This window comes from Oryctolagus cuniculus, chromosome 7, assembly GCF_964237555.1.
Source record: "Oryctolagus cuniculus chromosome 7, mOryCun1.1, whole genome shotgun sequence".
Classification (NCBI taxonomy): Eukaryota; Metazoa; Chordata; class Mammalia; order Lagomorpha; family Leporidae; genus Oryctolagus; species Oryctolagus cuniculus.
Window position 1 is genome coordinate 58,675,658 of NC_091438.1, and position 15,680 is coordinate 58,691,337.

At 42.5% G+C, this 15,680-nt stretch overlaps 1 protein-coding gene across 7 annotated transcripts in view; it reads right to left on the reverse strand.

Moving 5' to 3' along the window:
* Positions 1-15,680, reverse strand: part of RAP1A (RAP1A, member of RAS oncogene family) — an 89,884-nt gene that overhangs the window by 13,517 nt on the left and 60,687 nt on the right. For 5 of the 7 annotated variants that reach the window (XR_011390525.1, XM_002715775.5, XM_017345982.3 and 2 more), the window contains 3 exons: positions 10,452-10,535; positions 6,266-6,334; positions 1,464-1,520 (listed from right to left, as the gene is read on the reverse strand). Coding sequence is in view for 6 of the 7 variants with exons in the window: in XM_002715775.5 (XP_002715821.1) it covers positions 1,464-1,520; positions 6,266-6,334; positions 10,452-10,508 (183 nt within the window). In the remaining variant the exon portion in view is untranslated. Of the gene's footprint in view, positions 1-1,463; positions 1,521-6,265; positions 6,335-10,451; positions 10,536-11,356; positions 11,495-11,838; positions 12,015-15,680 lie in introns of those variants that run through there. The other 2 variants (XM_070077878.1, XM_070077875.1) reach the window with 2 other exon arrangements.

A 15,680-nucleotide genomic window follows, 5' to 3' on the forward strand; every position in this document is an offset into this window, starting at 1 on the left:
TTTCTGAGAAAGGTATTAAAACTGGGGGTTTCCTGGAATTTTCATTTATAAACTATGTTCCAGGATAGCATCATTACAGTAACTAAATAAATTGTGCCATCATCTAAATACTTAAATACGTAATAAACGACAAAATATATAAAACACAAATAGAATTGTTACAAATACTAGCATCAATATTCCTATGTACTCTTGATAGAATATTTTCTGTTATTTATTTTTAAAAGAATAAATACATATAGGCAACTTAGTTCTGAAAATCCAATTTTAAAAAAGGCCTTACGGTACCAACATGGTTGGTGTTACCCCCTACTGAGAATGCCCACCTCTTCCTTAAGGACATTTTTTTTTTATTAAATATTTATTTGTTTATTTGAAAGGCAGCGATACAAAGAAAGAAGGAGGGAGACACAGAGGTATTTTCCATCCACTGGTTCATTCCCCAAATGGCTGTAAGGGCTGGGGCTAGGCCAGGCTGAAGTCAAGAGCCAGGAGCTTTTTCTGGGTCCCCTAAGTGGGTATGGGGGCCCAGACACTTGGGCCATCCTCTGATCCTTTCCCAGGTACATTAGCAGGGAGCGGGATGGGAAGTGGAGCAGCAGGGACTTGAACCAGCACCCATTTGTTAGGATGCCGGCACTGCAGGCAGAGGCTTAACCTTCTCTGCCATAGTGCCGGCCTCACCCTAAGGACATTCTATGAGATTCATCCATTAAATAAATATCCAGAGGCCCCTGTATGTGCCAGACACTGCTGTAGCACTAGAGAAAGGATGGTGAACGAGAGAGGTAAAAATCTCTGAATAGCAACAAAAACAAAGTATAAAAATATGCAGGATGGTTGTACAAATACTACACGGAAAAATAAAGCATGGGAGGAGGAGACGAGTCTCTTTGGCAAGAGGGAACATCAGGTCATAGTTTAGAAGACCATGATCAGAGAAGGCCTCACAGGTAATAGCTGAGGAGGATCTGAAGGAGGCGAAGGAGAGAGCTCTGTGGCGTGCAGAGAAGAGCCTCCCAGGCACAGGGAACAGCAAGCGAAAATGCCTGAGGGGAAACAGGCAGAGCATCTGAGAAGCTGCAGGGACACAGGCCTCTCTGAGAAACCAGGGGACTACAGGTGGTGGGGGCTGAGGGAGGGAGACAGAGACGACTGACATTCACAGAAGTGCCTATCTTAACTAACACTCTAGATGTAAAATAACTATATTCTAAAGCATTGATGATCACACTCTCTACTCCAATAGGAAGAGAAGAAACCAACACAGATTCTACAGGTGAACTCAATATGTGGCACTGAATACATCACAGCGAATTTCATACACACAGAATTTAAGATGACCTACATTCACAAAATTTGTTCATAATCAGAATTATTATTTTTACTGGGAATTATTCAGCAATTCTGAAAAAACCTGTTCACAAATTAACAGCTATCAAAGAAAGACAGAACATCCTTACCGTCCCTGCTGTGTCCAGGATTTCGAGCATACACTGTTGGCAGTCTACTTCAACTTGCTGTGAGTAGAAAAAAAGACAACATGAAAATGGAACATCAGAAACTCATTCTTTTTGCTCCCACCTCTTCATTCAAAATATCTGACAATGACAAAGCCTTTCTTGAGCACTCTGCTGTACAGGCTGGGATGAACATGGTACTATAATAAACAGGGGGCTCAACAACATTCTATTAATATTATAGAAGCCAGGATAGTTACTGTTGGGTGTAGCTATTTTCCCACCACTGTAATGATTCTCATTTGTTGTTATTAAAAAGTAAATGATTGGCCGGCACCGCGGCTCAATAGGCTAATCCTCCACCTAGTGGCGCCAGCACACCAGGTTCTAGTCCCGGTCGGGGCGCTGGATTCTGTCCCGGTTGCCCCTCTTCCAGGCCAGCTCTCTGCTGTGGCCAGGGAGTGCAGTGGAGGATGGCCCAGGTGCTTGGGCCCTGCACCCGCACGAGAGACCAGGAGAAGCACCTGGCTCCTGCCATCGGATCAGCGCGGTGCGCCGGCCGCAGCGCGCTAGCCATGGCAGCAATTGGAGGGTGAACCAACAGCAAAAGGAAGACCTTTCTGTCTGTCTCTCACTATCCTCCACTCTGTCCAAAAAAAAAAAAAAAAAAGAAGTAAATGATCATTCTTTGGAATTTAAGAAAAACGGCAAGAAACAGATACAGTTCTAACAGGAAAAAAGTATACAAATATGTATATTTATAACTTCTCCACAGAATACAATATTAAAAACTCACTAAATGGCTCAAAAGGCACACAAGAAGCAAGAAGCTTTTTTTTTTTTTTTTTAAAGATTTATTTTATTTATTTGAAAGACAGAGTTACAGAGAGAGGTAGAGACAGAGAGAGAAGTCTTCCATCTGCTGGTTCACTCCCCAGATGGCTGCAATGGCCAGAGCTGTGCCGATCCGAAGCCAGGAGCCAGGAGCTTCTTCTGGGTTTCCCATATGGGTGCAGGGGCCCAAGGACTTGGGCCATCCTCTACTGCTTTCCCAGGCCATAGCAGAGAGCTGAATTGGAAGAGGAGCAGCAGGGACTAGAAATGGCACCCATATGGGATGCCGGTGCTTCAGGCCAGGGCTGTGCCACAGCACTGGCCCCAAGAAGAGAGAGACACACACACACACACACACAGATATCTTCCATCTGCTGGTTCATTCCCCAAATGGCCACAACAGCAAGGGCTGGGTCAGGTGTAAGTCAGGAGCTTCTTCCAGCTCTCCCACAAGTGTGCATGGGCCCAATCACATAGGCCATATTCCACTGCTTTCCAGGGGCATTAGCAAGGGAGCTGGATCGGAAGTAGAGCAATGGAGACTCAAACCAGTGCCCATATGGGATACTGGCATCGCAGGTGACGGCTTAACTCACTATGTCACAATGCCAGGCTCCACACAAGACAATTTTGAAGTAAAAAAAATTTGCCAACTCACCACATTCAAGTTAAAATTTTACTAAAGCATGCACAAAATCTAATTCATATGAAACTCTGACTTTAAAAGGGAACAGAAAATATAAACTAATCAACACAATCTAAACATTCTTTAAGACTAAGAAAAAGGCATCTCTTTAGAAAAACCCTGTGTAAAGGTGAAACTTTATACACAGTATTGCACTTTCCTCGTCTTATAAAAAAGAAGGTTGGCCTAAAAAAGATCAACTTTCGACCATGTGAAAAACTTTTAATAAAGAAGGGATTAAGAAAAGTTAGTCCTTTAGTATTTTAGGTACAGATCTTGCTTTGTAGGTAGAAATTTAACCAGCAACTTACTATTGGGAAAATTCCAGAAAAACAACCCTGTCTTCTAAAAATAAATGTATTAATCTACAGGCTATTTTAAACTCTGCCTCTGTACCAGAGGACTGGTGAGCAGTGCCACTGGTGTATGGTGCAAGTGTTTTTTTGTGACCTGCAAAATCTGTAACTGGACACAGTCAATGACTAACGAATCAGTTCAGTACTTTCTCAATGAAACTACAGCACAATTCTGTTTCCAATTTGAAGACAGTAAAACTGCTTAGTCAGCACTGCTTGATGAATTTAATTTAACAAAAGGTATAGCACTAATAAAAATACACTCTAAAAACACCTAACAAAGCAATCCTTCCCTATTTGTTGAAATGCAGGTTTAATCTATTTACTTACTTATCGTATATTCTTGGCTATTAGTCTTTCATTAACATGGTTTTTTCTACCACTCATGCTTAGAAATAAAATTAAGATTTTCCACAATTCTAGACTGCCTTACAATAAAATATTATTTTTTGTCAAAATCAATTATCTATGTTTTTTCTTTCAGAGACTTATTTTATTTAATTTTAATTTTATTTATTTGACAGATAGACAGTGAGAGACAGAAACAGACAGAGAGAAAGATCTTCCTTCTGTTGGTTCACCCTCCAAATGGCTGCCACGGCCGGAGCTACACCAATCTGAAGCCAGGAGCCAGGCGCTTCCTCCTGGTCTCCCACGCAGGTGCAGGCACCTAGCCCATCCTCCACCGCCCTCCTGGGCCACAGCAGAGAGCTGGACTGGAAGAGGAGCAACCGGGATTAGAACTGGCGCCCACATGGGATGCCAGCACCGCAGGTGGAGGATTAACCTAGTGCGCCACGGCACCAGCCCCAGAGACTATTTTCTTTTCTTTTTCTTTTTTTTTTTTTAAGATTTATTTATGCCGGCGCCGCGGCTCACTAGGCTAATCCTCCACCTTGCAGCGCTGGCACACCGGGTTCTAGTCCCGGTCGGGGCGCCGGATTCTGTCCCGGTTGCCCATCTTCCAGGCCAGCTCTCTGCTGTGGCCAGGGAGTGCAGTGGAGGATGGCCCAAGTACGTGGGCCCTGCACCCCATGGAAGACCAGGAGAAGTACCTGGCTCCTGCTATGGGATCAGCGCGGTGCGCCGGCCGCAGCGGCCATTGGAGGGTGAACCAACGACAAAGGAAGACCTTTCTCTCTGTCTCTCTCTCTCTGTCCACTCTGCCTGTCAAAAAAAAAAAAAAAAAAAAAAAGATTTATTTATTTGAAAGGCAGAGTTACAGAGAGGCAGAGGCAGAGAGAGAGAGAGCTTCCATTCGCTGGTTCACTCCCCAAATGGCTGCAACGGCCAGAGCTGGGCTGCTCTGAAGACAGGGGCCAGGCGCTTCTTCCAGGTCTCCCACGTGGGTCCAAGGGTCCAAGGACTTGGGATACCTTTTACTGCTTTCCCAGGCCATAGCAGAGAGCTGGATCAGAAGTGGAGCAGCCAGGACTCAAATGGTGCCCATATGGGATGTAAGCACCTCAGGTGGTCGTTTAACCCACTACGCCACAGCACCAGCCCCAAGAGACCATTTTTGACAGCAGATTTTGGGTCACAGCAATATTGAGGGGAAAGTAGAGATTTCTTGTGTATATACTACCTGGACACACACACAGCTCCCCCACTGTTAACAACCTGTGCTGAGTAGCACATTTGTCACCACTGAGGCACCCACATCTACACATCATTATCAAGAGAAGCCCACAGCTTACATTGAGGTTTTCTTTTGATATTGTATATATTCTGTGCATTTTGACAAAACTTTTTTTTTTTTTTTTTTGACAGGCAGAGTTAGACAGTGAGAGAAGAGAGAGACAGAGAGAGAAAGGTCTTCCTTTTCCATTGGTTCACCCCCCAAATGGCTGCTACGGCTGGTGACCTGCAGCTGGCGTGCTGTGCTGATCTGAAGCCAGGAGCCAGGGGCCAGTTGCTTCTCCTGGTCTCCCGTGCAGGTGCAGGGCCCAAGCACTTGGGCCATCCTCCACTGCCTTCCTGGGCCACAGCAGAGAGCAGGACTGGAAGAGGAGCAACCGGGACAGAATCCGGCGCCCCAACTGGGACTAGAACCCGGGGTACCAGTGCTGCAGGCAGAGGATTAGCCTAGTGAGCTGTGGTGCCGGCCTTGACAAAACTTTCACTCACTGACTGGATAACTTCAAGCATAAAAATGATCTTGATTTTTGTTAACAACTAGTTGTCAAAAATTTATGTACTAAAGTTAATTGAAAATGAATCTTAATGGAGAATGGGACTGGCAAGGGGAGAGGGAGGAGGAAGAGGGGTGTGAGTGTGGGTGGGAGGGTGGGTATAGCAGGAAGACTAACTACATTCCTAAAGTTGTACTTATGAAATTTGTATTTCTTCAAAAATAAATTTAAAAAATGAACCATGCTTTATAGTCAGAGAAAAAATGGTAAATTAATTCACAAATAAATGCAGAACTGCTTGGTATCTAAACAAACCAAATTTACATTTTATGTACAAGAATTTTTTACACTGTGGTTAATTTTCTTCAGATTAACTTTTATGAAATGGCTGAGTGAGAGGCAAACAAAAGCATACATAAACCACCTGGATGAACTAGACAGCACACTTAGCAAATCTGAAAATCCCTCACATTTGTTTCTTATGTAGTCTACCTTTAGGAGTGTTTTAATCTGTCTGACATCTTGGTAACGGTAAATAAATCAATATCCAGAAAAAAAAAAATGTACCATTTATATGTAACTAGAAATGCTGACATTAAAGAACAAATTACTAATAAGTAATAGAACATGGAGTTATTTAACTAGCATTCCTTAATATTTTGTCTAGGTGCAACTTAAAATGGATATAGAATATCTGTATCATTTCTCAAGACGTTTTTAAAAAGCAGCTCCATGGATCAAGTTTTAAGTCATAAGAAACTACTGTACTGTAAACGTGTATACAAGTTTCACTTTTACCTTTCTGTAGGAATCTTCTATCGTTGGGTCATATTTTTCAACGAAAATTCCCTGAACAAACTGAACTGTCTGGGGAGAAAAGAGAAAAAAAGTTAAGGACTTACAAGAAAAGCCCTTTGAATGTTACTTAATCTCACAAAACTGCAAAAATTAAATGAAATTATACTAAACACACACATGTAAAATCACTTATTTTTTTTTTTTAAGATTTATTTCTTTATTTGAGAGGCAGAGTTACAGAGGGAGAGTCACAGAGAAAAAGAAGTCTTCCATCCACTGGTTCACTACCCAAATGGCTGCCAACAGCCAGAGCTGGGCCAATCTGAAGCCAGGAGCCAGGAACTTCTTCTGGGTCTCCCACGAGGGTGCAGGAGTCCAAGCACTTGGGCCATCTTCCACTGCTTTCCAAGGTCACAGCAGGGAGCTAGATCCAAAGTGAAGCAACTCTAACCGGTACCCATATGGGATGCTGGCACTGCAGGTGCTATACCATAGAGCCAATTCCAAAGGTTCTAAATTTTAAAGTTTAGCCAGAGGGGGGAGTGGGATTTAAATTTATTTAATGCCTATTTTATTCTGGAGACTGAACCAATCATTTTTCATTTATAATCACATTCAAATTTCATACTCAGAAATAGAATACTGTTCTTAACCTTTCTCTGTGTCTAATTTATAAATTAACCTTTATCAAATGCATGTATATAGGGGAAGAAACAGAAAAAAATGGAATTGGGTCTACTCCTGGTTCCAGGTGTCCACTGGGGGTCTTGGAATATCTCCCCCAAGGATAAGGCGGAACTACTATACTTTTATCTCTAAGATTTATGTAGGCACACAGTAGAAACTATATCACTCAGTAAATGAAAAGAAGTCACAAAGTAACTGTGAGACATTTCATAAACAGCTTTAAAACAAAGTCTGGTACAGTACTGACTAAAAGCAAAGGTAAGAACATGGACTAAGTTTATCTAAAGTTAAATTACTCAGAGGAATATTCTATACACTATTTGAGCTTGAGCTAAATAGATTAACTTGAAGGCAGTAAACTCCAAACTTCCTTCTCTTACTGAGTTCCTAATGCTGAAAGCAAAGAATCACATCAAAAACATAATTTTTATCAAGGATTCAAATCACTGTATCTTCTTAGTATAGCCCATAATTTAAATACGGAAAGTTAGTCTACAATAGCTTCCTAATATGTTATAGATTTGAGCAGAAGTTCTCAAAATATAGTCCAGGAAGAGGGTCCCTGAGGTCAAGCAATTTCTCTAATAATACTAACATACACTCATTAAGTTAACAGTCGAGTTTTCTAAAGGGCACAGAACATGGTGCTAACCCAAGAAGAATGAAGAAGCAGAACTCAAGTTTAAGTCAGCCATTAAGGAGCCTTGCAAAAATGAACAGTCATGCTTGTCTTGTTTCTTACTAATAGTAAGCATTTCACTACTCCTCTTTATTCTGGATTGTGATTTTACTTTCATACTGGATGCCCTCCTTCTTCTTCCTATATCATCACTAAATTATTGCCTCCAGCATACAAATGCACTCTAGCATCTCTAATACCAAAACAAAAACATAACAACCTCGTGGATTCCTCCACCATCTGCTGTCTTTTCTGTTCTCGCTTACAATCAAATGTCTTCAACTGTTTAGTAGTACTTCCAATTCCTCAGTTCTTTATTCTTCAGCCCACTCCAGTATGATTATGGCACCATCATCTGAATGAAGCTGCTGCCTTTATTAGGTCCATCTCTCTCCCCATTTCCCAGTCGTCTCTCTACTGAGAATTCAAATAAATATGTATCTTTGACACTCAAGTACAGTACAAGATACCTTCTCTGCTGGATCTTGCAACCCTACCTAGTCTCTTAACGGTTGAGAGGTAATCGGAGCTCAGCCTTGGACTCTTCTCCCTCTTGATTCTCCCTAGACAATCTCATTCATTCCCACAGATAACGAAAATTGTCTCATTTACTTTTGAAAAGGTAATTCATGGACATAGCTCCAAATTTAAAAGGTTATGTGGTGGTAACTATACCAACTCGCTACCCTTGTCCCAGCTACTCAAGCTAACTCCCAAGAAAGCAATCGGCATTCTTGATAGCTTACTTAACCTTGCAGAGATAGTGTACCTATTTTATGGGTAGCACCCCTCAGCCCCCACCTTAAAGAAAAAAAAAAGACACAAATGGTAGTCTCACTGGTAGTTTTTCTCTCTTTAAATAATACATCTTGGATTTCATTACCTGTAAGTATATATATGTAGAGCTTTTGTATTCTTTTTTTTTTTTTTTGACAGGCAGAGTGGACAGTGAGAGAGAGAGACAGAGAGAGAAAGGTCTTCCTTTGCCGTTGGTTCACCCTCCAATGGCCGCCGCTGCAGCCGGCGCACCGCACTGATCCGATGGCAGGAGCCAGGATCCAGGTGCTTTTCCTGGTCTCCCATGGGGTGCAGGGCCCAAGCACCTGGGCCATCCTCCACTGCACTCCCTGGCCATAGCAGAGAGCTGGCCTGGAAGAGGGGCAACCGGGACAGAATCCGGCGCCCCGACCAGGACTAGAACCCGGTGTGCCGGCGCCGCAAGGTGGAGGATTAGCCTATTGAGCCACGGCGCCGGCAGTATTCTTAATAATGGCTATATTGTATTTTACCATGAATTATCAATTAAATGAGTTTAATTAGTCCCTTATGGTAGGCATTTAGGTTGTTTCCAAACTCTTGTCATTATCCTTGACCATTATCAATTTGCACATATGAACTTGTACGCAGAGTAAATTTCCCAAAAGGGAATTGTTAAGTTGAAATTTATATGCATTTCAAAAAGACATCCTCAATCAATCTCTACAGAGACACTAGTTTAAATTCCTAACAGCAATATAATTCTCATGCAATTAAATGCCATCAACAAATTGATGGTATCCAAAATTCTATCACAGGCTTCTCTTTAGGCTCTTATCTTGAAGAACCATTTTTTAATTTGATGCATTTACTTGAAAATCTCACAAGTACACAAAATTGGACACGACTCTGATTTTTGCCTCTTTAATGTCTTCATTTTCTAGTGTTTACCTTCTTTTTCTCAATCCATTCATACAATGAGTACCTCAAACTAGAAACCAGGGAATCATCTCTTAGGGCTTCCTCTCTTCTAGCCTCTATTTCAATCCATCACTAGGTTTTATCACCTCTACCACCTATTAACCCTCAAATCACCTACATCTATCTTGTTCACCACCATGACCTTCATCTAGGCTTCCATAACAATAATCTGGTGTGCTGTGTTAACTCTCAATCTGTCACCCACATCAACTTTACCTTTCTCCCCTAGATTACTCAACACAGAACAAAGTGATCTCTTTAAAAACAAATATCCAGCTCTGTTATCACCATCCACCCCCCAAAAAAACTCTACCTTTAACGTCTTCTCACTGTTATGTGGAATGAGTCTGAAGTTCTTACATGGCTTTCAGGTTATGCTCTGGACCCTGTTTCTCCCTCTCCTCATTTCCTTCCACTCTACTCTGTTCCCTCCGGTCCCAGCTTTACACTGACCTTTTACTCAGTTGTTCAAATACTAATTTAGGCCCACTTGTCACAGTTCTCTCTGAATGATCTGTATTTTTCTTTCAGCGTATCCTTCGCACAATTATAACCAAGTAGTCCTTTGTGTATTTATTACATCTCCTCCACTATAATGTAAGCCCCATAAGAGACTGGATGTTTTTGTTCACTGTTGTGACCCTGCAGTCTGACACTGTAGAAACTCAGTAATTATTTACTGAATGAATACAGCATGTGTGCACAAAATAACTTTCATACCACTTAAGTCGGAGGTGGAGGCAGGGGAGTACTTATTCCACTAGAATCTGAAATAATATGTTCCCCAACTGCAATGTTAATTCCTTAAAAATGAGAACAATCTCATTCCTCTTTGAAGCACGATCACTGGCGCTCAACATATAAGGTGGACAATAAATATGTGGTAAGTGAAAGAATAAATGAGCCACCACCACAGGACTACCCATCTGTGCTTGCTGATTGACTCCCTGTCCTTTGTGGGCCAAACACCACCCAATGAAAATAATGCCACCTTTTCTCTTTAGTGACTAGACTAGAAAGCAAGCAAATGTGAGCATTCTTCTTGTATTATACAAATTAGTTACAGTTAGTGGGCTAACTTACCAGAGCAGACTTTCCCACGCCTCCTGAACCAAGGACCACTAGCTTGTACTCACGCATGGTGTGGTCTGTTTAAATACTGACAATCTGAAAAACAAAAAAGAAAGAGCAAAAATTAACAAGCATGATAAAAACAGCCTATGGATGTAGGACTATTACACCAAGTGTTGTATTTTGGTTTTTGTTTTCTTTTCCATTAAGACGATTAAGGGAACAACAGAGGCTACACAGCAAAAATCATGTAGATTTCAACCTAAGTCTATAGGACTACTTGACTTTGTCTAAAGAAAGATTTAATTATTAATTAATTAATTAATTTAGTCGGAGTTACAGAGAGGAAGTGAGAGAGAGAGATCTTCTATCCACTGGTTCACTCCCCAGATGGCTGCCAATGGTCAGGGCTGGGCAAGGCTGAAGCCAGGAGTTTCTTCCAGGTCTCCCATGTAGGTGCAGGAGTTCAAACACTTGGGCCATCCTCTGCTGCTTTTCCAAGGCTATTAGCAGGGAGCTGGATCACAAGTGGAGCAGCTGACACATGAACTGATGCCCATAAGGGATGCCAGCATCCCAAATGGTGACTTTTACCCACTACACCACAGTTTATAGACTACCGCCAAACATTTTATTTTACTGAAGATCATCTTTCACTAGGCATCAATCATTAGTCTGTTCATGTTATTTCTAAGAGTGTTTGAAAACAAGATGATTATAACCAATAGTTGTCTTATAACTATAATCATGAACTCTATGCTTTGCAAAACTGTAATTTAAATAACATGTATTTTTTGAAGTGTTCACTCACAAGTTTAATATCATGTAAATGTTATTTTACTTGCCAAAAAATCACATCATAATTCTATACTATTTTGTGTATTATTGTATTATAGTTGAATTATGTAAATTGTCACCTTGAAAATTATTAGGATACAGGGGTTGGTACTGTGGCGTGGTGAGTTAACCCGCTGCCTGCAATATCGGCGTCCCTTATGGGCACTGGTTCAAGTCCTGGCAGCTCCACTTCTGTTCCAGCTCCATGCTACTGCACCTGGGAAAGCAGTAGAAGATGGCACAAGTCCCTGCCACCCACTTGGGAGACATAGATGAAGCTCCCAGCTGTTGTGGCCCTTTGAGAGTGAACCAGCAGATGGAGGATTCTCTTTCTACCTCTCCCCCCTTCTCTGTCTCTGTCTCTCTGCCTTTCAAACAAATAAATAAATATTAAAAAATAAAATAAAATAATTAGCATACAGGTAGTTGAATGAAAGTGTTAAATTTAACAGGCAGGCATTAGTAATACACTCTGTAAGGATCAACTTGCTAGAGAAAATAAATGGAATACAAACTTTGTTTTTTAATCTCCATGGTTATTTTAAAAGGTTAAAAATAAAACCTATGAAATAAGGCCAGTGTTGCAGCTCAGTAGGCTAATCCTCCGCCTGTGGCGCCGGCACACCGGGTTCTAGTCCTGGTTGGGGTGCCGGATTCTGTCCCGGTTGCTCCTCTTCCAGTCCAGCTCTCTGCTGTGGCCCAGGAGTGCAGTGGAGGATGGTCCAAGTGCTTGGGCCCTGCACCTGCACGGGAGACCAGGAGAAGCACCTGGCTCCTGGCTTCGGATCAGCGTGGTGTGCCGGCCGCAGCGGCCATTGGGGGTGGGGGGGTGAACCAGTGGAAAAGGAAGACTGGCCGGCTCACTAGCTAATCCTATGCCTTGCAGCACCAGCACACCGAGTTCTAGTCCTGGTCGGGGCGCCGGATTCTTTCCCGGTTGCCCCTCTTCCAGGCCAGCTCTCTGCTGTGGCCAGGGAGTGCAGTGGAGGATGGCCCAAGTGCTTGGGCCCTGCACCCCATGGGAGACCAGGAGAAGTACCTGGCTCCTGCTATGGGATCAGCGCGGTGCGCCGGCCGCAGCACACCGGCCACAGCGGCCATTGGAGGGTGAACCAATGGAAAAGGAAGACCTTTCTCTCTGTCTGTCTCTCTCACTGTCCACTCTGCCTGTCAAAAAAAACAAAACAAAACAAAACAAAAAAAGCAAGGAAAAAAATAAAACCTAAGAAATAAGTTTCAATGGCCTAATTAACTAGTTATGGACTTTTTATCCTACAGTAAAGAGCTATAGCACCAGACAAAACATATGAAACAACTATTTTCAGACATGGGACAACAGGCAGTGGTAGGACTGTGGTTTCCAAAAGATGCAAAAGAAATGAAGTAAGACCTGAACTCCCCTGGCTTTCTGCCTGGAGGCACTTTTCAGACTGGTGCAGGGAGGAAAATTCAAAAAGCGCCTGCAAGGACACCAGAGAAGCGGGAGTAACACATGTAAACTTGCAGAAATCTGTATTTGGATCCATTTGAGTCTGTGGCCAAGCACTAAGCTGGACATGCAGGTTTCAACTCCACAAGGTAAAGCAAAGAATATATGGATATCTGTAAGCTGAACAATTCCCAGAGTTCACATGGTACTAGGAAAGATGACTCTGACTAGAAAAGTCTTTTTCATTGAAATACCAGGAATTGACTGAAACTTCAGAAAATTCATGCCTTAGTAATAAATCTAAACAAGCCCTAAAGCAAATGATACTCTAGATGTTTCCTAATAAAATTTAAAACAAACTTCAAAAGGATGGAATTGATCTACATGTAATGCAACTGCCTATTAGAAGTCCAAAATTCTTTAAAATAAACAGAAAACAAATTCCATCACTCAACAATACAAAATTAACAATGTCTACCATCTAATCAAAAACTAATATATATATTAAGAAAAAAGAAAATGTGACCTGAAATCAGAGTGAAATAAGTTAATTAAAACAGTCTTAAAAAAGAAGAGATAATGGAATTAACCATGAGGACTTTAAAACTGCTATTTTTTTTTTTTTTTTTTGACAGGCAGAGTTAGACAGTGAGAGAGAGAGAGACAGACAGACAGACAGAGGTCTTCCTTTTTTCCCACTGGTTCACCCCCAAAGTGGCCGCTACAGCTAGGGCCGGTGTGTTACGGCCAGCTCGCTGCGCCGATCCGAAGCCAGGAGCCAGGTGCCAGGTGCTTCCTCCTGGTCTCCTGTGCGGGTGCAGGGCCCAAGGACCTGGGCCATCCTCCACTGCCTTCCCAGGCCACAGCAGAGAGCTGGACTGGAAGAGGAGCAACTGGGACAGAATCCAGCACCCCAACCGGGACTAGAACCTGGAATGTCGGCGCCACAGGCGGAGGATTAGCCTAGTGAGCCGTGACACTGGCCTAAAACTGCTATTAAAAATAGGTTCAGGGGCTGGCACTGTGGCTCAGTGGGTTAAAGCCCCAGCCTGAAGCACTGGCATCCCATATAGGCACTGATTCTAGTCCCGGCTGCTCCTCTTCCGATCCAGCTCTCTGCTGTGGCCTGGGAAAGCAGTGGAGATGGCCCAAGTCCCTGGGCCCCTGCACCCACATGGGAGACCCGGAAGAAGTTGCTGGCTCCTGGCTTCGGATCAGCTCAGCTCTGGCTGTTGCGGCCATCTGGGGAATGAACCAGTTGATGGAAGACCTCTTTCTGTCTCTACCTCTCTCTGTAACTCTTTCAAATAAATAAAATAAATCTTTAAAAAAAATTAATAGGTTCAAGCATTTAAAGAGAACCATATAAAGAGAGAAGCATAAACATAAGAAAAAGAACAACTAGTATTAAAAAATAATATCTGAAATGGAAATATCACAGGATGGGATTAATAGTGTATTTAATACTGCAGAAGAAAAGTTCAAAATCCAAAGGCACAGCAATAAAATTACTCAAAAGGGGGCTGGTGATGTGGTATAGAGAGTTTAAGCTGCCACCTGCAGTGCAGGTATCCCATATGGGCGCCGGTTACAGTACTGGTCATTCTGCTTATTCTACTTCTCTAGCTCCCTGCTAATATGACTTGGAAAGCAGTGGGGGATGATCCAAGTACTTGGGCCACTGCCACTCAATGTGGGAGATCCAGATGGAATTTCAGGCTCCTGCCTTTAGCCTAGCACAGCTCCAGCTATTGTGGCCATTTGGGGAGCAAACCAGCAGATGGAAGATCTCTTTGTTTCTCCCTCTCTCTGTAACTATGCCTTTCAAATAAACAAATCTTTAAAAGTACTCAAATAAATACAGTAAAGAGGTGACAGGATGAGAGGAAGGGAGAAAGAGAAAAGAGAAGGGCATGGGGAAAGAAAAAAAAGAAAAAGGAGAACAGAATCACAGGACAATAATTGTACTATCAGCCTAACAATTGCATAACTGGAATGGGGAAGGGGGTGAGTGACAAAACATTTTCCAGATCTAATAAAAAAACAGACTCAAGATATTCAGTGAGCCCCCTTTTCAAGTATATAAACACAAAGAAAATCACAGCAAGGAACAATAATCAAATTCCTGAAAAGCCTGTCAGAGAACATCTCACAAGAAACCACTGGAAGAGAGTTTAGACAGGAACAAAGTTAAGAACATACAGATCTCTGAGTAAATGTCAAAAAGAAAGGTCAGGCTGGGCTTTAGGGTGCAGATCATGGAGCCACCACTTGAGATGCTCACACACATTGCTGGAGTGTCTGGTCTGAGTCCAGCTACTCTGTTTCCAATCCAGTTTTCTTTTAATGCACATCATGGGAGGCAGCAGATGATGCCTCAAGTCCTTGGGCCCCTGCCACCCGCATGTGAGACCTGGATGGTGTTCTGGGCTCCTGGCTTCAGCCTGGCCCAGCTTTGGCTGTTGCAGACATTTCAGGAGTAAACCAGTGATGGAAGGCCTCTTTTTCTTTGTCCCCCTTGTTGTTCTGCTTTTTAAATAATAAAGAAAAGGTACACAGCTGCTACCAATCCTCTGGTAATTCTTTGTTCTCACACACAGGTAAAAAAAGAAGAAACTTTAAAATGTTTTTACAATATCAGCTATATATATAGAACCTCTCTGAAGGCAAGGCAGAATCAGATCTCCTGATGAAGCTGCAGAATTCCTTGCCCCAGACAGGAGGCACAGTTCTATGCTGCACTGCAATGAATGTATAGCAGCTTATTGCAGCAAACAGGGCAGCTGAATCAACGGCCTGTGCAACTGACCTTTCTGGAGTATCCAGTCGAGGTTCAAAGCAAGCTGGCTTAGTATCACCTGTTTTTATCAGTTCTCATCCTTCTGCTCATTCACTGGGAAAGCATAAAACAATGAAATGCAGAACGTATCTCTTTGACCTTAAAAATGAGTCTCAGAGGGGGCAAGTGTTTGGCA